This window comes from Haliaeetus albicilla, chromosome 9 (assembly GCF_947461875.1).
Source record: "Haliaeetus albicilla chromosome 9, bHalAlb1.1, whole genome shotgun sequence".
NCBI classification, from domain to species: domain Eukaryota; kingdom Metazoa; phylum Chordata; class Aves; order Accipitriformes; family Accipitridae; genus Haliaeetus; species Haliaeetus albicilla.
Window position 1 is genome coordinate 8,954,749 of NC_091491.1, and position 22,595 is coordinate 8,977,343.

At 47.9% G+C, this 22,595-nt stretch overlaps 1 protein-coding gene across 5 annotated transcripts in view; it reads right to left on the bottom strand.

The window, feature by feature from the left end:
• The window catches only part of CAMKK1 (calcium/calmodulin dependent protein kinase kinase 1), a 113,665-nt gene that overhangs the window by 30,646 nt on the left and 60,424 nt on the right, over nucleotides 1-22,595 (bottom strand). For 4 of the 5 annotated variants that reach the window (XM_069791450.1, XM_069791446.1, XM_069791447.1 and 1 more), the window contains exons 5-9: nucleotides 16,799-16,850; nucleotides 16,083-16,216; nucleotides 15,447-15,483; nucleotides 12,971-12,992; nucleotides 10,888-10,976 (exon numbers count right to left, since the gene is read on the bottom strand). In XM_069791450.1, coding sequence (XP_069647551.1) covers nucleotides 10,888-10,976; nucleotides 12,971-12,992; nucleotides 15,447-15,483; nucleotides 16,083-16,216; nucleotides 16,799-16,850 — 334 coding nt within the window. Of the gene's footprint in view, nucleotides 1-10,887; nucleotides 10,999-12,970; nucleotides 12,993-15,446; nucleotides 15,484-16,082; nucleotides 16,217-16,798; nucleotides 16,851-22,595 lie in introns of all 5 variants that reach the window. The other variant, XM_069791449.1, reaches the window with a different exon arrangement.

Sequence of the window (22,595 nt, forward strand, 5' to 3'; positions counted from 1 at the left end):
GGAGAAAGTCTGATTGTGCAGCGCTCTGTTAAATTCGGTTTTATTAGACCCATCCTTCACTTCTGTGGAAAGGTAACAGTATTTCAGGTCTATTTGCATCTGAATAACAATCCCATGGATTTCTAGAGCATCCTCTAGGCAAAGATCCCAAAGCACATTAGAAATACCTGTTTGCTAAGCATTGCAGCCACCCCATGAATGCAGCAGGTATGACAGGTGAGGGCACATGTATTATGTTTTCATCACAATTTGTGTTAGAAAGCCTGACCAGGCACATCCGAAGTTGGATTCAGTCAAACGCTAGAGCCCTGGGGTGCTCAGAAACAAGGGAAATCATGCCTAAAAGTCTAGACTGTCTCTTGACTGTGGGCATGGAGCACAGGCACCTAAGAAAAGCCTGCTGAAGGCTGCTGCTATGTGGTAGAGAAATACAACCTCAGAGGAGGATTCAGAGCACTCAGTGTGTGAGCAGCAGTTAGGAAAGGACCATCTTCCTCTGCCCCTCTTGATTTCAGACAGAGCCTCTAGCAGGTATGCTGCACCTACTGCCTATAGCAGCTGGGAGGAACCCATACTCGGGTGTTCAAATTTGAACCCGTATGAAACAACGACCCAAAATAAAAGGTCTCCTTGAAAATCTGGCTTTTCAGGACTTTGTTTTGGTTTTCTGTTACGATGTATTTTAAGTCAGTTGGTATTAGCAGCATGGATACAATAGTTCAGGTGTTTAATGTACAAAGCAGAGAAATCCAGAGTTTCTCAGAGCAATGAGGATGTGGGGTGTGCTGTGCTGGGGCTGCCTGCTTCTCCTGCCTTCACACCTTCCCAACAGGGGCAGAAAAGAGCACCCAACAACTTCATGAAAAGCTACCCGTGACCTTGCAGCTGGTCCTTATGGCAGACCTTGTCCCAGGATGAACTCTCTGAAAGCCCCTCCAGCTGCACACCTGGATTACTCGCATCCTTTCAACAGTTTCAGGCAGTCTGCACCCACTTCTCCCGTAGCTTCATCAGTACCACAAACATGGTTTCTCACCTTGGTCCTAGACAACAAGATAGCGTGCCTGTCAGACCTACCCAGTTGTATTCTGCTGTCTAGACACCTCTGAGTCTGCAAACAATCTTGGTGTTGACTGTCCAAGGAACGAGCAGCTAGCTTGTACTTCCAGGTGACAAAACATGACCATTTAGGACACCGCTTTGGCACACGCCGAACATCATCTCTGTGAAAAGCCAGCAGGTGATGTGGGAATGGTATTAAAAGAAAGCACAGGTTTACGTGCCTCTGAACGGGGGTCAGCGTCCCTGCAGAACCAAGCTTGCAATATAGTCAGAGCCAAACGACTTCAATAACCACAAAATGAAACTCTTGCAGAAAGCCAGTACTCCAAGTATTATCACTGCTGTTAGCACACAGTGCCCCTGAGAGGATCTCACCGCTCGGCTGTACCCCAGCCACTTGGAAAGGTATGGGGCAAGACCAAGGTCCTAGAGCATCACGGCTGTAAACGGTGCCATGGCTTACAGATCCTGCAGCACTCATATTGCAAAGCAGCATTCAGGCAGGGGTGAATCTTCAGTGGCTGTGGTACAGTAGATGGGACTGGAGAATGGGGCAGATTTTGGGGAGGATCTCTGCTGCTGGGCCAGCTGGCTCCTCTCTGTGCGTGCAGCGCACAGCCCTGCCTGGGGTCTCCGCAGGTCTCCTGCTGCTCTGCCTCCCTGCTCCTTCACTGCTTGTTAGCAAAGCCCCACTGAGCATGTAATTTCTTTCTGTTCAATCCCTTGGCTGTCTTCAGTGGGACAAGCCAGTTTTTTCACAACATGCAACTCATTTCACAAATGCTCCTCATTTCCAGGTACCGCAGGCTATTCGGAGACTAACTAGGCTTTCCTTTTCATTCAGAAGCAAATGCCTGGGAACTGTCTGCCTAGATTAACAGCCAGTGAAGACCAAGAGGGAGCAGATATAAAAGTGCTAGAAAAAGATTGTTCCCTGGTCCTTTAAAAAAGGTGCCTTTCACTGCATTCCCTTCTGGAAACCTTAGAGCTCCAGCAGGTTAATACCAACTTGCTAAAAGCTAATTTAAAAATTATACATATAAAATTTTGCAATGCACTGACACATCCTGCTATTTACTGAGGCCCATGCTGAATTATACTTGATTAAAACCAGAATCCCATTCCTATTCAAGGGCAAAAGCAATCCATATGGTGCTACTGCAGAGTCTGCTTAGTATTACTCTCGCATCACCCCTGTAGCAAAGAAATGATTTAACACCCTCCCAAAGAAACTGCTGCACCACCATTCAGAGCTTAAAACAGAAGGCTGCTCTTTGTATCAAGCCTCTGTACTTGTCTGCAGTGCTCCACCAAGGAAGAGCCAGAGGACACGGACATAGTGGGCTGTGCCAGGGGAACACCTTCCCTCCCATGCTTAGCTCATTGCAAGGGTTTCGTGTAGCAGCTGGGGTGAGGATCCCAGCTCTGATTTTCTCAGCTCTGTTCACTATTTTGCCACTCTTTTGCTGCATCCATCAAACTTCTGCCACTTGAACATATTGCTTAAGCCCAGGTTTTACAAAGGGAGATCCCAACACCCAGCACTCCCCAGCCCTTTTTGAAGGGTTCAGCTTCCATTGGTGCTCCATCTTCAGCATCTGGCTGACCATCGCCCTCCTGGCAGAAGGGACAGGTATGGGATACTGCCAGTAGGAAGAAATGAGGAAGAGAAAGAAGAGGTAGCCCTGCCAAAGGCTGCCCTTTTACACCTGTCCTCCAACCCATGGGAGCACATCATATATCAACAGTCAGAGAACACACAGAGCTTCTTGCCATGGCTACACACGTGCCAACATTCAAGGGCCCACTGGGAAAGTGGGGAGCAGGACACGTGCAGCAAGTACTGCCAAAACAATCTGCACAGTCTGTGCCATGGGCTGCTTCTAACCCCAAGCACAATCACTTATGTAACTGCATTAAACAATGACAACAAAAATCAAAGTGCTTGCTCTTTCTTAAGAGGCTCTAGCACATCTCTCTGATCTGCTCCACCAGCTAATTACTCTCACTCTTACACAAAGTCCTCATCGATCAGTATCAGCAACACTTGCAGCTATGTGAAAGGTTTTTTGTTTGTTTTTTTAATCATCTGAACAGAGCTTGTCTGCATGTGATAAAGCACAAGCCAGTCCGTCTTCTCCTGGCGGTGTCATTTATAACACCCAGCACCTTGCAGCTGTAGTTGCAGTTGAGAGCCCTCACATCAACATGCTCCATTTTGAGGGGCTCTGAACTTGCACAGGCAAGAGGCCAGAGCAAAGAACGAGCAGGTCCCCATTTCCCACATGGGAATGGAGGCACAGATGGATCAAGTAGCTTGCTGGGAATCACAGTAGAACAGGCAGCAGCTCCATCACAGACTCACGTACCAGCTCCGCTGGCCCACGCCAACATGAGGTCTGTGGAACCCACCTCTGCCAAGAGCCAAACAGGACCAAACCCATCTACACCACTGATGCTTCAAGCACACCTGCCCCAAGCTTACGCTCCAGTAGATATTCTTCAGAAGAGACAAGCCTGTGTTGACTCAGTTGTTGATTTATTTGCTTAAATTTCCTTTTAAGACAATGGAGATTATACTCACATATCAATGATGAAGTAGATTAAGCCTTATCCCAGAAAAGCCAGCTTTGATCTGCATGTCAGGCACTTTGTTATTGCTCCAGGCTTAGCGTGCAGGGCTCCAGAGCATCGCAGGCATTCATACAGCTGCCCTGCAGAGAACTGCTGCTGGAAAGGTAACTCCAACTGCTTTAGCTGCATGTCATGACCCCTTCAACCTAAGAGCTCAGAAAAGACAAGGATGCCTCTGCAGAGGGGACCAGAATTGCCACCCTTAGTTTCCCTAGGCACAGTTGCAGGAGGGAAATTGTGCATTTTCTACAGATGATGCAGGAAATAATGTTTTGTCTTCCTTTCAGCCACACTGACAGCAACAGTTTCAGCTTCTTGTGAGCTGGATAAAATACTGAGCTTGCAGCTAAACAGCAGAAGGGACAATTGCTGTGCTTCATCTTGACTGTGCAAGTCAGCAGGGTTTTCCCCTGGGTCAAGCTTGCGCGCGTGTTCTGCGCTGTCTGCTCCCGGCTAGTGTCACAGCCAGGCTACCTGCTTAGACAGACCTTCCGTTTGCTTATTCTTATTCCTTACTTAGGCTCTTACTAAATGAAGCTATTTGTGTCCCAATTCTAAAGCCAAACTGGGATAGCTGCCTGGCATATCCCTCATGTCTTTTGATGGAGTATGCTTCTCCCTCACAACCTCTCCTGCAGCTCCCACATACATCCCCTGCCACTGGAGAAAAGTTTAAGGCATCTACTCCTTGTGTTGAACCAAACATCTGCTCACATCAAGGAAAATATTTCTGGCCAGCAGACAGCAGCCTGACACTGGAGGAAAATCCTCCTGCTACACGCTTCACCTGGTACTGGTTTCCACTGTTCATCTGCCAAAGCAAACTGGCATGACACCAAATTCACCTTCACTCAAACCCATTTACTGTGCAGTTATTAAATATAAGTCACCACTGAGTCAATCCAGAAAGAAATTTAACTGTCTTTAAGAAGTCAAACCTGTATTCAGGTATCGCCATATCCAAGATATCTGAAGTGAAACAGCAGAATATGTCTTTGCCCAGCAAACCTGTAGGCTTTGTTGGGGGAGGAATATGTCAACTCCTGCAGTATTTTCAGCCAAATTTACTGTAGAAGACAACTCTGCAATACTGTCGTACTCCCAACTAACAAGGCTTGGGGGGGCTCCAGGACTGCTAGCTTTTTCTAACTGATGGTCAAAGGGGTGGAAGGACACTTGACACAGACAAGAACTCTGCGGTCTTGAAAAAGGCACCCATGAGGATGTGACAAAGGTCAATAACGCAGGGGTGGCACAGAGAGGGCATGATTGTTCCTAGTCACTTCTGGCATCAGCTGAAACCTGCAGGATCAGACTCAACCCCGAATGGGAACTGCTCCCCACAGCATGTAAATTAGGAGGTAACAGACATTGAAGATTTACACAAGTTTAAAAAGGGATTGACAAATGAATGGAACCATATTAGAGGCCATTAAATACAAAGACAAAACCACTGGCTGAGGAAATACCTGGGCCACTGATCTCAGGGTGCTGGAAGGCATGCTGCAGGGTGCACAGCTGGATGCCTGCATGGCCAGCACAGCTGGACGCCAGCCTGGCCAGCACTGCTGGTGCGTCCCAGCTGCAAGGCACTCTGGGCTGACCTGCAGCTGCCTGGCTTTGCCGGGCAGCACCGTATTCACCTCCCGGCTTTCAGGATTGACTCCTGCTGCAGCTGCTAACTCCTTCAGTGACTATTCGCTATCCAGCACATCCATTTCTGCCAAGTGTCATTGGGAAACCAATGTTTGCCTTACCAGAAGGGAGACTGAAGCTTAAATAACCCCAGATAAGCACTACTAGAGGGAAGTTACAAGTGGAAAGGGAGGTAATTGCATGTATCCTCAATTCACAGAGATGCTTAAGCACGTGCTTTAGTTAATGACACAAATAATCCAGCAGAACTTTTCCATCCAAAGCACTTAAGTACATTGTGAAATTACCACTCCAGTGGTACTTACAATACGCAGATGACAGCCTACCTCTCCAGTTCACGAGCGTGCGCGTGCAATGCCGTAAGTACTGGGGAAGTCTTGCAAGTGGGAGTAAAAGCACTTTCCTTCATAGGCCCCATTTCACCAGGATGGGAATTAAAGTTTGCATGTGCTCAAATAACTCCTGACATAGTCCCCACAACAGAGCCCAGGTCTAAGACAGGCATACAAAAACAGAACATGTGAACCAGTAATATTACCACACTTTAGCTCAAAATATTTTCCCAGCAGTTTGTGGGCCAGAGGAAGGGATACTCTACAATGGGCAGATCTCCCCAACTCTCAGTCCTTGAACCTGCCTCTGTTTCTTCATTGCTCAGTGAATGAGGCTGGGACCATGCATATATCAAAGTACACTTCCCAGAAACATATGAAACCCAGAAACCCAGCCAAAAGCAGTCAACAAAGCAAGGTGGCACTGTGCCATTGCCTGAATGGAGTTCTCGGCTCTCTCCAGGACATCTGTCCCTGCCTCCCACGGTGCCTAAGCCAGGCTTCCCACCCAGCATGGGATATTTCTGCTCTCATCACACTGACCACTGCCTCCCTCCAAACACTTCTCCCCAGAGCCAGCCCTCTTGCAGAAGGCCTCCACCCCAGGCAAGCATCATGAATAACCAGTGGAGACCAGTCCTCACGGACACGCAGAGGCCATGGACAGTGTGCCACCACTGTTAATTTAAAAGGTCAGCCCACGACTCTCACCAGCTTAGCTCCTGTGGCCCCTTCCTGCTCACCACAGATCATTAGCACCAAGGGTAGCACACTGGCCTGGATTAACGCCTTGCAGGCTCTGACAGTAACCCAGTTTGCAACTTCTAATTTAATAAAACCCAACCAGCAATGATGCATTTGCTGTTGTGATGACTGCAAGCTTCAAGCAGCTGCATGGTTATCGAGTCTCCCAAATTATATAACAATTATGTATGCTTACATTAAAATTACCTTGCAATCTCTAGATTGCCTGGCAACACTTTTCCTTCAGCATGCACAGACGGTGAGCTTTTTCTCTTAATTACATAATCATTACCACGCATTACACAGGAGTTCTGAGAGAACACTATTTTTAACTTTTATTCGCTAATAAAATAAGTGGTTACTCAATAGGCCAAAATAAAGCATCCTGTTGTTCCTGTTGCTGGGAGTGCTTGGGCATCCTATAATATATTGCCCAGTTTCACTCCCTCTGCCTAGGACTACCCACAGCTTACTACTACTTTTTAAATTTATTTTTTTTTAAACTATCTTCTAAACTTGAAGTTTCTTCTGAGCAGGAACTATTATGCCAGCAGCATCCAGCATAGCAGAGGTTGGATCCCCCAGCTGAGGCATACAGGTTCCGCTATAATGTGAATGCTAATGAAAATTAAAGACCAGCAGTCTTCACCCTTCAAACTCTACTGAAAAACAGTCTTGAGCTTCCCATTCATGTATACATTTCCACCAACTTTCTGGGGTGACCTGACTGATTTTGGCAGCACCTGGAAGCTTCTGGACTGTCACAGACTTGCAAACATTGACTTTCTCCCACCTACTGGTTTTAGACAAAAAATGAGGTGGTGTTGCATTTCAATGTGGAGATGGACCAGGGCACTGTAAACCACCTTCCACTTTCTTGGCAAGGTCCATCAAGCTCAGAGACTCTGCAGGTGTTTGAAATCAGGTGAGTCTTCAACAAAAGCCTTGTAGAAGTTTGCTCTGGCTCTGAGGAGCTGCTGAGCTTGCAGGGGCCACCAGAGATTGGTGAAATTAAGGCAGACATGGCTCAAAGCACTGCAGTAGCACGAAATGTTACTTTTGAGTTTGACCTATCTACACATTGGCTTTTTGAAAGCACATTTGAAACAATTCCCTCTGGTTTGTGAAAGAAGCAGGTATTTATTTCCTAAGGTTGAAACAGCTGGAAAAAAACCTCACCTTGGACTAAACAGGGAGGGCGATGCAGCTCTGTCTTGCACACGGTCTGACCTTTCACGCTTTGCACTGCTCATTGAGTGGGGATGACAATCACTTGCTCAAGTGTCCTTGTCCCTCCCTCTACCCTGCCTTCAGATTTGCCATCAAAACCATGCATTTGCACTGCCAAAGTAAGCCAGGTTTATAAAAGTTTGTCACACCTGAGAGATGCCAAGCTAACCTAGATCAGTCTCGGAGAACCTGGCACAGCGCAGCTACCTCTGCCGTCAGGTCAGCACGGTGACAACCTCAGGGACAACGTGGACAAGCTGCTGGAGAAGAGACGAGGATAGAAGAGAGCCAAACCAAAGGCCCACCTACCCCAGCACGCCATCTCCTGCCAGGGTCAATAGCTTGGGGAAAAGCACCAGGCAGAGAGATGTAACACCTGCAGTACCCACACTTCCCGCTTTAGGCAGCTCAATGGCAAACTCTGCCTGTATCCTCATATTTCATCATCCTTGATATGCCTTTCCTCTATAGATCTGTCTAATCACTTGGAGCCCATTTAGTTCTGGCATCTGCTATCTCTCTAACACTGAATTTCACAGTTTAATTACATGCTACGTGAAAGAGTAATTCCTTCTGGTTTAAACTGGCTACCTGAGTATTTTGTTTGCTACCCCTTAGTTCTTGTGTTGTTAGAGACAGAGAAGATTCATTCCCTGTTCATCGCTTCTCTGACACTTAGGATTTTATAAGCCTCTGTCATATCACCCTTTCCCATGATAATTTTCAAATCCTAAGAGCTTTGGTCTTATCTCTGTACAGAAGATGTTCCATGTCTGTACATAAGATGTTCCAGGACCATCCTGATCACCCTTCTCAGGTCTTTTTCAGTTCTAGAGAGCTGTTTCTAAGACAGGGTGAGCAGAGTTGTACAAAATAATCAAGATACTCCTTGCCTGCACCTAAGAGCTCTTACAGATCCAAATAACTGTATAATGACATTTTCTGTTTTCTTTTCTATTTCATTCCCAATAATTCCCCAAATCTTGTTAGCTTTGTTGAATGTCACTAAGTAATGGGCTGGCATTTTCAAGAGAACTATCCAGAATGAAGTCTGAGTGAGAACATCTAATTTAGAGCAGTCACGATGTACATATTTTTAGTGTTGTTTCTCCCCCTCATGCATTACCCTGCAGTCAGCAACAAGAATTTTTATCTGTCATTTTATCATGCCATCACTTGCTATCATGGCATCTTCCTGCCAGTCTTCGCAGTCAGTTCTAACAATGACTATCCTGAATAACTAGATGTCATCACCAACCTCTCTTATTGTACTCTACCCTTTTTCTGGTCATTTAGGAATATATTGAACAACGCAGGCCACACTATAGATTCCTGTTTAACTGCACTAGTGACTTTTCTCCATTGCGAAAGCTTTACTCCTACCTTCCTGATTGTCTAGTTATTAATCCACAAGAGGCCATCCAACCAAAGAGACTTATGAGCTTCTTTATGAGCTACTGTTAATGGATCTAATCAAAAGCTGTTTGGTAATCAAAACACAACGTAGTAACAGAATCACCTTATCTACATGTTCGTTGTCTCCTCTGGAAAACTAATAGATCTGTGAGGTGTGAATTGCCTCTGCGAAAGCTGTATTGACTCTTCCTTACATTCAGCTGTCCAACCATGGTCAATCCTTTAGTGCATCAGTATGCAGAGAAAGCGGTCAATGATGAGATCATTAAACTCTATGGAAGGCTGTCTGCAAAGAGGACAGCAGAATCAAACAGACACAAACGCAGCTCACCAGCAGTTTGACAATGTGCCCAGCTGGTACAGAACTAGTAACTGCAGACCAGCTGACTCATGCGTATCTCTTGCATATGAGACCATGCTACGTGGGTCCCCGTCAGCACCCTGTACATGAACTGCTCCAGTGCAAGCAGTAGAGTTGAGGATAAAGGCAGGGACCTAAGGTGAGCAAGCAGCAGGGGATCCGAGCTGTGCCTTCTGACTTGGTGACAATGCTGGTAGGAGGCTCAGGAGTGGGAATGTGCAGTGTAATGTTGACACAGCATGGGAGCAGTGCCAGCTACCAGCGCCACACCACACCAAAGCACCAGGCTTTCTGACCCACACCCCACTGCATGGTAGGGATGTGTCCTGTACCATAAATGCCCAGCTCTACTGTGCTTGCTACTTGCAGAAGTCTGTCTTACAGAAAAGAAAGAAACCAGCAATTTCATGGGTATCCTCCCACTGCTGGCACAGGTCAGAAGAGAAGCCCAGCCATGAAGCCTGCAGCACAAGGTCTGCAGATCAGCAGTGAGAAAAACTCACCATCTGACAGACTCACAGCCCCTGCTACGGAGAGCAAGAGGTTACGTGGACGTGCCAGCTCTGCTAAGAATCCATGAGGGGAAACACCAGCCAGCCCTCGCTGCTCCTCAGGGCCCATGCTCACAAGATACTAGCACACAGACCGCTCTACCTTGTGTCTTCAATTCAGGGACCCCTGTCGTCCCACGCCTGCCAGGTTCAGGCCAGCAGGGACATGTCCACTACAATGGGGCTGGAAAAATCCCCACTGTCATTTACAGACCTATCATGGCCTTCTTGTACTCTTCAGGACAGGCCCTCAGCAAAGAATCTGGCCTCAGCCACACTGGGAGAAGACTTACCAGAAAAAGGTGACGATAACCAAATAGGCTACAAAGAGGAACCCTGCTGCTGGAGTCTTCAGACAGAACACACTTGAGTCGCCACCTCCCTGAGAGGGCACAGCAGTGCTGGGCTCTCATCACCCAGCAGCCCTAAGCGACAAGGAGTCACTCAGACTGATGCTGCAGAGGGAGTGGACAAGGACAGACACCCTCCCCATGCCGCTCACCAGCTCTCCCCATGACCAGCACTTGCCCTGCTAAGCTACAGACAGAAATTTGTTCCAGCTGAAGCTAACTAATTTAGTCCATGTCACTGCAAACACCTGTTTTCTGGCCTTGCGATTGCCTTAAAAGAGGCTCTCCAAAAAGAGATAAATGGAAGAAAAAAGGAAGCCACTATTTTCCTAACATCCTTTCTAAGGAATGCCTGCTCCCAGCATCTGTGGTACTGCCTGGGTAAAATCTGAGCTGAGTGGGGCCACCACCAACTGCAAACCTCATCACATGCAATTAGAGGGGACCTCACTCAACTGACAGCCCACCAGAGTCGAAAGGCTTCTCCCCAGCCGAGCAGGAGGCCGATGCACATGCTCTGCAAAGCTGCTGTCAGTGCTGGTGGTACTCACAGTACTCAATGCCCAAGACGATGTCTCGGAAGTAAAGCCGAGCCTGCTCCTCGCTGAAGGGCTGGTCACTTGGTACCTCCATGACAGGCCTGTTAGGAAGAGGGAAAGTAACTAAGTACTTTGCAGAATGGCAGTAACACTCCTTGCTGGAGGAGTTTCATGTTCTCCATCACCATGTCACCAGCACTGATGGCCAGGCTGCCAAGAGGTTCTGCGTGCTGTGACACAGGATGGAGGTGTAGCCATCCTTTCTGGATGTGGTGACACCTAGGTTAGTGAGCTCGGCTAGCAGTGATGGGTGGCTTTGCACAATCCCTGAGCCAGCAAGAGCCACAGAGCCCTCGTCAACATCAGGATTAACTGCTGCTGTGTGCAGCAAACACAAAATAAGGTAAACACTATTTACTGAGAGTCCTAATAGGAAAAGTGTAGTGAAAGAATGAAACTGGATCTGGCCTTTGGTTTCTTGCTAAAGCTGCTCATGGCTGTGAGCACCAGCATCACCAGGAGGTACCGGGCAGCAGTGAGGACAGAGTGCCCATTGCTGTGCACTGGATGTCATGCCTGCTGGGGCTGAGTCCTGAAGCAACACCAGCGTGCAGCTAGTCTAAACCAAGGCAGAACTTAGACAGAAACCACCGGCTCAAAGGTTAAGTGGGAATATTTCCAGTGCACTGTGCTAAACTGCTTTGAAAACCTATTTAGCTGTTCAGGGTTCAGCCACCACCAGAACTCAGCCATTCAGCCTTAAACAGCCAAGGTTACCTGGTCAGCTTCTCCTCTCCTTTCCTTTGTATGCCGCCACTGCTGAGAGATGCACAGTATCCTCTAAAAGCCCCTCTTCTGCCTGTGCCTGCTGAAAGCTGAGGGCAAAGAGGCTGTAAGAGCTAGTCAGCATCTTCTGTTCCCTAGCGGATGAACGGCAGGAGCTAAGGACTTCACTGCACTGGGCGTTAATCCGGCTTGTGCTCATCAGCTTGACCTTGCATTTGGACATACGCTTACTGACTCGAGCAGAATTTAAGTGAGTGCTCCTGAGACACCGTCCTTGCAAGCCAAACCGTGGCAGAGAATAGCCTATTGCCAAAACCAGGCTCTGCAGCTCTTCCCCTCAGCACCCAGCAGCAAATCCTTCCTGCAGCGTTTCTCTCTTCTCCCTTGCTGCCCATTTGATTGATGACCTTCATCTCCCATTTGCATTTTTCTGCCACTGCCTTCCCTCCCTCTTCATGCACATTTTTCTGCTGCTGAAACCAGGGAGAAATGATGTGAGCGGCAGGACTGGCAGAGCCACTAATGGAGTCTAATTGCCTTCTGCTAGAGGCAGACAGGCTGCACTTGGCTGAGCTGCACATTCCCTGGCCACAGCTGATTACAGGAGCTTTTTGTTCCTCCCCCTCTCCTACAGGATAGTCATCAGCCTGGTCACCAGGGAGACTGGGGAGCCTCTCACCAGCAACCTGCTGGAGCTGGCAGCCTGCAAGAGGCTTGTTCATGGGGCCAGAGAGAAAAAATAAGCCCTTTGGGAATCTCCCCCATCCTGGGCACAGCTCTTCTGATGTCACTGTGACTCTGCAGAGCTGCAGAATCAGTGCAGGTGTAGCAAAAAGCAGTGAGGAGACTCCCGTCACCTTATCACTTCTGCTGCTATGGAAAAATGTGCCAACAAAACAGCCTCCCACAATATGTTAGTGCTAGGGGCAAAATAAGGCAGTGGGTGGCAAGTAAATGTTGATGCAACCACACACCCCTTGTGCCAGAGGAAGCCATGATGTGGCTGTTAACCCAGCAGAGTATTCCTATTAAAACCCTTTCTTCCAGGCACCTGATGGGGAATTGGCATAAAATTTGTTTTTCAGATCAAAGCCTGACACCAGGACATGTCCTCCCAGCCTGTTACTATTCACCACATCATTCCAGGCTGTAACAGTGCAAAGGCAACTACAGCTGGATTTTGCCTGCTCTGTCCTTGCTTGTAGACAGCGGTTTGCCCCACTGTACATATCAAACCTCCATTTCACATAGGAAGCTAATGATGAACACCAAAAATTTCAACACAAGGGATCCCAGGAAGGCTACTTACCCTTTCCTCAGGAGGTCAAACACTGCAAGAAAAGGAAATCAAACCATGAATGAATCAGAAGAGGGGACTGGGCTTATTCATTTTTTAGCATCTACAAAAACACATCCATTCCCATACCTGCAAAATCAATTTATCTCCATTCACTTCTCTTCCCTCACCCATGACAAGGACACCAGAGGATACAAAATGAAAATATTCATCTCTTCAGTAAAGAAAAATATCCCCACCTCCTGCCAGCTCCACGCAGGAAGATAGCGGGTGCTAATTTATCAGCCACATTTCTGCTGCTCCCAGTGTCAGCCTTTGCTGATTTGAGCCCCATCTTTTTCAGTACCTTCAGGCAGGGTGTTTGGTGTGATATGTCTGCTAAATTGCTGATACTGAATGAGATGCTCTAAAAACATGTTGCTCCATTTCTGCTGTGTCAATCAGCAGCACAGCTACATGGCTGTCAGAGGTAAATGCTCCCTGGCAGGAGCAATTGGAGAGGATTTGTTAGTGCGAGTTGGGGTTTGTAGAGCACATGAGTTTTTGTGTCTTAGGCGGGTAGTGGCAATGTGTTTTTCTGATCCTGTCTCTGACCTGTTCTGCAAACAGGAGAAGGATCTGCCTTTACCTAGTAGGAAAGCTCTTTCCTCATGAATTACTAAGGGATTTCTTGCACCTCCCAAGAAATCTGAGCAGATCACCCTCCCCAAAGCACCAGGCAGCCCTGCTTACAGCTATGATGTTAGACCAACTGAAGGTACAAACACAACAAGCCAGCCTGCACTGGCTCTTCTTACTCTCCAGGCTGAAGAAGCTGCAGCTTGTGGCAGCATTTCATTATTCAACCATCTTGTGCCATTGAAGGTTGCTCAATTTCTATCAGCACCCTCCATCCCCTGCTTTCTTCCCAATGAGCACACAGCAGAGAGTGCTCACAGCAGCACTTAGCAAAGAGCAAATTAGCAAAGAGCAAACTCCACTTTCTCTAGTTTTGCTTTGTAGTGGGGGGCATTTTTGGAAGGAGAAATGTGCAGTTATCATTGGCTGGGTTAGCAGCAGGAGGGAGAAAACCCACTTGCAGAAGGCTCAATCCTGAGCAGCGCTGAGCACCCACAGCTTCCCCTTGCTGCCGAGGGAACTCCAGAGGCAGGAGCTTGATTTGCCTGCATCTATCTGCCTGAACCACTCATGGGATCCCAGGCAGAGCAAAGAGGTGATGGGGCATGGACAACACAGACACAAACACTACTCGCTGCCCAAGGACCAGTGCAATCTCCCCAGGACCACCAATGGGACCAAGAGATTTCCCACTTGTCCTGCTGCTATTACTGCCATTTCTGGGAGTGTTATCTTGCTCCACAGGGATAGCTTGGTTTTGGTTTAGGTTTGTTTTTTTTTTTTTTTTCTTTTCTGCAGCTTTTTCGACTTCCTCATGCATTTATTTTAATTTGACAAAAAAGCTTGCTACCTCCTCTCTCCCCTTCTCTCCATCCCCAGGAGTTCAGGTCTTTTAAACAATGGCCTCAGCCGCCCTCCCCACCACGCGTGCATCTGCCTTGGCTGCGTCTTTGCGATGCTGCCGGAGTGCCACTGGGGCTTCAGCCAAAAGGGAAAAGCGGCCTTTCAAAGGCAAATAGCTTCATTTACTAGGCAGAGCCCCCTTTTACAGGCAGCTTCAAAAGCTTCCCATAATTATTTCATGAGAAGCAGCCTTTCAGCCTGTCTTACCAGGAAACATTACCGGGAAGCAGAGATGTAATAGGGTCAGACATCCCCCTCCTCTGGCCCACCTCAGAGGGCACCTCAGTGCCTCCCAGGCCTGCCCCTCCAGGTTTTGCCCAAATTGGGGTTAGGCTGTGGCTGGCACTTCCAAGGTTTTCGGGAGAGGAAGACAAAATGGGTGGAAACTCCCCTGCCCTCTGCATTAACACACAATCAGCTATGGCTTTCCATCTGAGCACCCCACGGCAGGGTCTGGGCTCAGAGGCCAAAGGCAGGAGTGCTGCTATCTTAGGAGGTCGTGAGGCTCAGCAGGGTGGTCAGTCTCTCTGCAGGGGTTAGAGGGAACACCCTGAGACAAGACTGATTTCCAGAGTCACTACCAGTATCCACAGTCTACAGGAGGAGTCTGGAGAGACCAACATCATACCAGGAGGATGAAAACCATCCTGCACCCTTCCCTTCTCTCCTGGCTGTAGGACTGGAACTGACGTATACATAGGGGAGGGCAGAGCTGCTGTCACATCTTTTTAGTGTCCCCATGGCAAGAAGATGTGCACAGCTGTACTAAGACACAAGGCTGCCTTACCCTACTGCAAGGGGCCCTTCCATCCCGGCTGCCTTTACAGGCATATAACTTCAGAAAAAATAAGTCTGCTGAAGTTGGTACAAGTTTCCTCCTGGTATTGACCCCGAGCCCTGGTACATGTTACTTGCACCACTAGCTCTAAGCCCAGACAGTTCTGTTAGCATATAGTGATTCACATACCCATGTACAAGTTGTCCTCTGCAGGATCATCAAGGACCTGTAATTGATAACAGAGAGATAAGGGGAAAGGTGAAAAGAGAAAAAGAGCAGAAGAAGAAAAGCGATTTTTAATCAACATTTTACTGCTCCCTGAATACTGTGCTGAGTGGCAGAGCATTGAGAATGACTTAGACTAATATTTAGAGATTCCTGCAGAGAGAGGGGCTTTGAAGGACACAGATCTTCTTGTCTCCAGAAAAGTCTGGGCTTCTGCCTGTATTTGGAGAAACAGCCTACCAATAAAGGCACTGCTTGTCCTAATCTGACCTCAGCCAATATTGAAAATGGCACCAAAGTCTTGCACTTGTGCACCTTCCCAGGCTTGTCTACACACAAGTTTCACTAGTCAAAGCTTGCTGCTATTTCTACCAGCACAGCTAGCTGCCTTCTCTTGGGCAACCAGCCCAAAGCCCAGGATAAGTATGTCAGTTTGTCATACATAATTGGTATGATCTTGCTTGGAATCACCAGCCTAAATTTCTGAACAACTACTTTAAACCAATTTTGGCTGAAGTAGGAGCAGTTGAAGAAAGATCCTTTTGTTGCAATACAAACCAGACTTGTTTCAGTATAGCTTAGGGTGGAGAAGCAGCTCACCTCTATCAGCTTAACTATGTTGACGTGGTCCAGTTTCTTTAAGATGGCTATTTCCTGATAGACTCTGTCCAGTGGTGCCATGGGTTTTGGCTGCTCTCCGGAGGATGCTTTTGACCCTCTGGGAGGAGGCCGACCTGCAATCGTGATAACATGGTGAAGAACTACTCATTTTTCAGCAGTACCTGGCACGCAGGAGTGAGCAGCCACTGGCCCCTCTGCAGATACCTCCAGATAGTCTGGAAGGTCTCATCACCTTGTTAACACGCCAAAGCATCACTGTCTCCACCCAGACAGAGATCTCCAAGCCCCATTCAGATCAGGTCCTATTGGCTTCCCAGCCTGGTCTGTTCGCCAGGTCCCACGGCCCAGCCAGTGGAGCCAGGTGCTATCTGAGGGGGTAGGAGACCCCATGGGAGGAGGGGGTCTACCCTGCCTAACTTCTAGCACTTAATTAGGCTTCATGGATGGTGAACATGGAAAAGTCAGCACTTCAGAGAAACTCAAAAAATCAGAGCCAGGAGCCTAATTACCAAGTGTGTTGAATTTTCCTGTGGTGGTGCCTGCCCTTTCACTACCCACTGCATTTTAAACAGCCCCCAATTACTTGGGCAGCTTTAAATTGAGGCCAACCTCCACATCCCTTGCAGACAACTTTTCTACAGAGACATTTGCCCGGCTGAGGACAACAGGCAGACCTCTAAATGCGAGATACCCACGTGGAAATCCATACTGCTTCAAGAGCTTCTTTTTGGAGAGGACTTTCATAGCCTGAAGGAAAAAAAAAAGCAGTGTTAAAACTGAACAAGAGCCAAAGTGCTCATGGCTGTTACCCAGAAGTATGCTGGGCATCAGGGACTGGCTCAGGTCTGTTCCTCAACCTAGAGAAGTCATCTCCTGGTTAGTGGTGGCCACAACAGATGCACACACACACTGACCCAGGCTTTCCTAAAGGCAGTGCTAACAATTTGTTTCATTCATCTTTTTCCCATGAAAAAAATAAATGGTATTGATTTATTTTAAATTGGACAAAGAAAAAGGAGCCCAACTTCTGCATTTGGGGCAGGAGCTTGAGAGAAGAGGTGGGTTCCTCTAGCTGACCTTTATGTACTTGCTATTTTGGATGACACTACGGCCATGCTGCAAGTCAGAGCCACTTCCAGGCTGCTCCACCTTTACTTTACCAGAGGGTCTAGGAAAAGAGCTGGAGTGTCACAGCCATACCACTGACACCCTTTCAACCTACATCACAGACCTGGAATAGGGTGAGGACACAGACCTTCCACCAGCTCTGCACTAGGAAGCCTTTTATATTCTTAGAGACTATTTTTGCCCTGTAAACCTCTTCCATGCTGCCAGAGCAATACAGATGACCTGCAGCATGATCCAGCACCATGTCCAAGACCATGAACAAGACACTTCATGGGCACCTGTCCCTACATCATCAGAAATGGCGAAGCCAGCTCTGTGCAGGAGCATGGTGAAGGCACAAGGAGGGAAGCAGGTTTTTTGCCAACAGCATCCCTCCCTTCTCGTACCTGATCATATGCTGGCACTGTTGCAAACCCAGGCAGCTGAGGCATGGGAGAGGGTCAGAGTAATTTTTTCTGCCATCCAATTGGTATTAGCATAGTGGCAAAAGGCAATCTGAATTTAATAAACAGTCTTTGCACCTCCACCTGCTCTGTGCATTAATAACCTTTCCGAGGGCCACTCAGACAGACCCGAGTGGCCCAGCAGATAAATATTTCATGAGAAACCAGCTCATGGTACAATTTGCTTAGGAAAACAGTCTATGCCCCCAGGAGCTGGGACGGTCACTTGCTCCTTCCCCTAGAATGGGTAGTTACTCCTATTAATTAAGCATCCAAATCTGTAATTCACACTGGAGTGACCCCTGCAAAATATAATTAACCACGGACTCCTGCAGGACACAGTCAAATGCCAAGGAATTTTACATTAATACCATGGAGGCAGGCTCCGCACGCTACCTGTTTTTAACAAGTCACCGAAACCACTTTGGCGAGCGCCTTCCCAAGCTGTTTTTCCTGGCAGCAATGCCGCCACGCGCCCCAGGATCCCCACCTCCCATCAGTGCTCCCACTGCAGCCAGGTTCATGGCTCGCTGAAAAGATCGTTATTTTTGGTACTGATCCAGCGAAATCCTCTGGATTTGCACCCGTGTAATTGAGAAGAGACACTGTGTAGTTCTCAATCCTGCCTGACAGCTCGCAAGCCAACTGTTGGAAATGATGGTGTTGAGAGACAGACTCAGAAGTGCTTATTTTTTACTTAGCACAGCACTGTGTCCAATACAGACAGCCAAATGATTCATGGTCTGCTGAAAGAGGATCCGAGATGTGCACAACCACTTCCAAGGATGGCCAGGACCAAGCCTGGAGGATTTCCTACACTCCCCACTTTTATCTCTCCATATAGAAAATTTGTGGGAAAAATCAAAGAGATTCATACACCTATTCTTCTTTCAACCAGTGTCACAGCCTGAGAGGGAAAGGCTCCCCTTGCGCCAATTCCACCTTGAGTCCTCTCTGCCTTCTGGCAAGAAGCTTTAGAAAAAGAAGAAATAGAAGATGCAATTTGCTGCTGAAAGCTCCCAAGTCGCATCAATGCTTGGGGAATTGAACCATTGTCACCAGCTGTGCCTGCATCAGGCTAGCTCTGGGAAGAGGCTGGAGGGAACAGAAAGGTACAGAGAGCAGTGACAGCAAAGACAAGAATTGCTCTTGGGGACAGAAACAGAGAGAACAAGAGCTGCTGCTGTCACCCAAACTCCTTGAAGGTTGCTACAAGGGGTGATGGGGAGATAAGTAAGGGTTACTGTATCATAGGTGAGCTGACTGTAAACCACCTCTACTGCCATGGAAGAAGCACCATGACATGCTTACACCAACTTCAAAGCACTGGTATCTGCTACTACACAGGCAGGGCTGGATCAGAAGAGAAGACCTGTCCCACTGAGCTTTCAAATGCAAACAGGGGGACAAAGAGAAAACTTCATCACGCAATGGGCCAGAGTCACTTAATTATCACAAGAGCACAGGCAAGAGCACATGGCAGTGAAGCTTCACTTTAATTACAGCGTGAGCTGGCAGGGCAAGGCTTTCTCACTGAATTGTTGCTGCGCATAATGGCAGCAACACAGGGATGCTTCAGCAAACCTCTCCTTCCGGGCTCACATGCATGAAAGAGCCAAAGACATTTGTACTCACTGGCAGAGCTAATTACCCAGATAATGCCTTTCTGATAAAGAACCAGCTCAGAGCCAAGCTGAGGGATTTTCCCTCTGCACTGGCAAGTATTGCTTCAGCTTCCTCAGGAAAAGAGGCAGTCTAGAGATTTCCTCCACACATGCCCTTGCACCCACCTTCCTTCCAACTATTCACACGTGGACATGGGTTGTGACATTTTCCTTTGAGAGGCAGCGGGAACTGTGTGCTTTCCTTTGATGTACATTTATTATCTAAGTTTACTGCTCTCCTCCTAGCAACCTTGCAGGTGGAAGCCACAGGGAAGCTGCTTCATGAGGACCCCTGAAAGACAGGAGATCCCAGGTTTATGGAGAGGAGGACACAGCAGCTTTCAGAACAGCAAGACCTGGAGCCTGCATCCTGCTGCTGGTAATGACAACAGCAAAATGGCCATTATGTGGGGGAGGAAAAGGTGATAAAATGGATTGAGCCAAGAGAACTTATCACCTGTTCCTTGTGATGCTCTCACAGCACTTAAGATGTCATTTTATTTGCTAACAGAGACACTTGCATTGCAAGAGCATAAGACCTGTGCACGTTCCCTACCTGCAGCTCACAGGGGAGTGGGATGTTTCTCAAAGGTTGCTACTATCTACCCAAGTCCTCTGCTAGTGTGTGACAGCACCCTGTGGAGCGCTAAGCAGACCAGAGAGCACTTCCAGCCCTTCCTCACCTGTCCTGTTTGAACAACGACATCCCTCAGACAGAGAAAGTGGCTAAGAGGGAAGCTCTGCCAGGAGAGAGGAGTGTCACGCACTGAGGGAAAAGCCTAAACCAGATAGCCTTATCTGCCATACCCCTAAAATCCTGTCCTGCATTTGTCACCTTTTGTTCCAGACACCACTTGTCACAGCAGCAGCAGAATTATATTGGCAGGCTGTGCCCTACCCATGCTGTGATGCCCCGGGCTGGCAGCACCACAGCCAGGATACCTTCCCAGAGCAGCCATACTTGCCTGCCTCCAGCTGTCTCCCAGAGGCTCCTGCTCTTACTCTGGGTGACCTAGCTCCTTGCAACCCTCCTGCTGAGCAGCATGAGGTATTAAAGTAAACCAGAGATCATTTCCCTGGTCCTCACCACACCGGAGTGCAGCTGACAGTGGTTCAGTAGCTGTTATGTAAAGCAAGAAGATGAGCAACATTGGAGCCATTCCTTCCCTTCCTGCCTGGGTGGCAATCAAAGTAGATTCTCTAGGGGCTAGAAAGTTCAAGGCTTGCTGCTGGTGACCTTTCCCTCAGCAGCAGCACTTTGTTCAGCCATCTCTTCAAAAACTTGGAAGGAATTTCTCCCCATCATTGAGAGTTTGCAGAAAACAGCCCTCCATGCAAAGGTTGTTAGGTACAAACAGAGGCAGAGAGCACAATCACACAAATCTTGTTTCTTAGGAAACCAGATTAAAAAAGAAAAAAAAAAGAGAGAAACCCACTGACAACCTACAATGATATTGCTTTTGTCCAGAAGTAGCATAACAAATGTCCATCATAACCACTTTTCTTTGCAAGCTGATTTAGAGATTGAAAACAGGAAGGAGACATGACCTGAGGCACCACAGAATCAAATTCCATCAGCACAATGACTCCAAACTAGATCTCCGCCTGGACACATTTGCCTTTGCTTTTTATTTGCTGCTTTTTCACAGAGCTTAGCTTTTCTTCTTTTTTTCCCCAGTCACTGTCAAAGCATCTCCTGCAAACTGAGACACTGAAGCCTTTCCAGCTGTAAAGGATTCCTTGGCAGAGCCCTGTGAGTGCTGCTGTAACAGCTTCACATGCCCCAGCAGCAGCAGGGACTGAGCATAGGGCAGGGACCTCTGCTCTGGGAGCCAGCTCTGCATCCCGATGGGGTCTCATCCTTGGAGGGAGCACTGGGTCACGTACTTGGGGCTGAAAGTTCAATTTCCTCAGTCTAATAACATTCCCTGCATCTGCTGATGCAAGTCAGCACACTTTCACAGCCATCCACGGCACTGCGGTTGTTCACAGCAATGAAGGATAAAGCTCCTGGAAGCACTCGCTCATCTTTAATGGAAGGTAAAAAAACCCACAAAGTAAATACAACCCATCTACTTTTTTCCCAAATGTGGTGATCAGCTTTTATTCTTGAGAGTTTTTCCTAATTCTAGGCCAGATCCAAAAATCATTAAAGCAACAGAAACCTTTCCTTTTGCTTTGACAGGAGCTAGATACAGATCCTGGTCCTATAAACTCTGCATTTATGAAGAGAGCTAGCAAAGGGCCTCATGCCTCTGCAAGAATCAGCAGTCACACTCTGAATTATACTCCAAAACAAAAATTTTCTGCTTTCTTTAAAGTTTTGCTCCTTTTTATTGCAGCACACTAGCTTAAAGAAAAGAAAGCAGGCAGCAACACCCTGGTCTCATGCTGAAACACTGCACATGTGAATCGGTTATTAGAGACTGCTCACTAAGGGCCAACCAAGGGCTGATTTCCTACAATTATCTGTTATTGCTTTTTACTACTGCAACAAAAACAACCCTCCAGAGCTAAATTAGGGGAAAACTAAACACACAGAAAAGGCCCTCCCCAACTATCAGAATTGCAATTGCTTCTACTAACTGCTGGTAACAGGCAGCTGCACTAGGTAAGCCCCTCGGGTGGTCGGGGTGCATTGCTGCAATGCAGCCTTGGATGGGATGGATAAGCAGAGCAGCATGGAAGTTATCTCAGTGCTGGGAGAGCACGTGGGTCAGACACACTGGGAGGCGTGGGAAGCTAAGCAACCATTAGCCAGTTATGCAATTTGCTGCTATTTCTCTGAAGCTTTAAAAGGTCTGCCAGCTCCTGGGCTGTTTTAGCATCTTGGAAAAGTGGAGCTCTCTCCATCACGGCTTGCCCCCCTGGAAAACACAAGCACGGGCACCTGGAAGAATCAGGGGCCACAGCCTGTCTGCTTGTGACTGCAGTGGGGGAAGAAGGAAAGTTCCCACTGCCCCAGCCAAAAGGGTAGCAAGCACATGAAACCCAGACCTTACCACCACAGCCTTTTGGCAGCAGTGCAGCCATCTGCCCTTTCCATATGCTGACATTCACTGCCATAAAACGCAGGCAGACACTGCCAATGCTCTTTCTCTGGTCCCATCTCTCCACCCGCTGTAGCCCTCTACACATCTCCCAGGATCACCTTCACAGCCCCAGGGTCACTACTGAGATCTGGTTCAGACCCTGCCTCAACCCCCACAACAGGAGGATCGGGGTGAACCGAAGTGTCCCTGCAATGTTGACAGTAA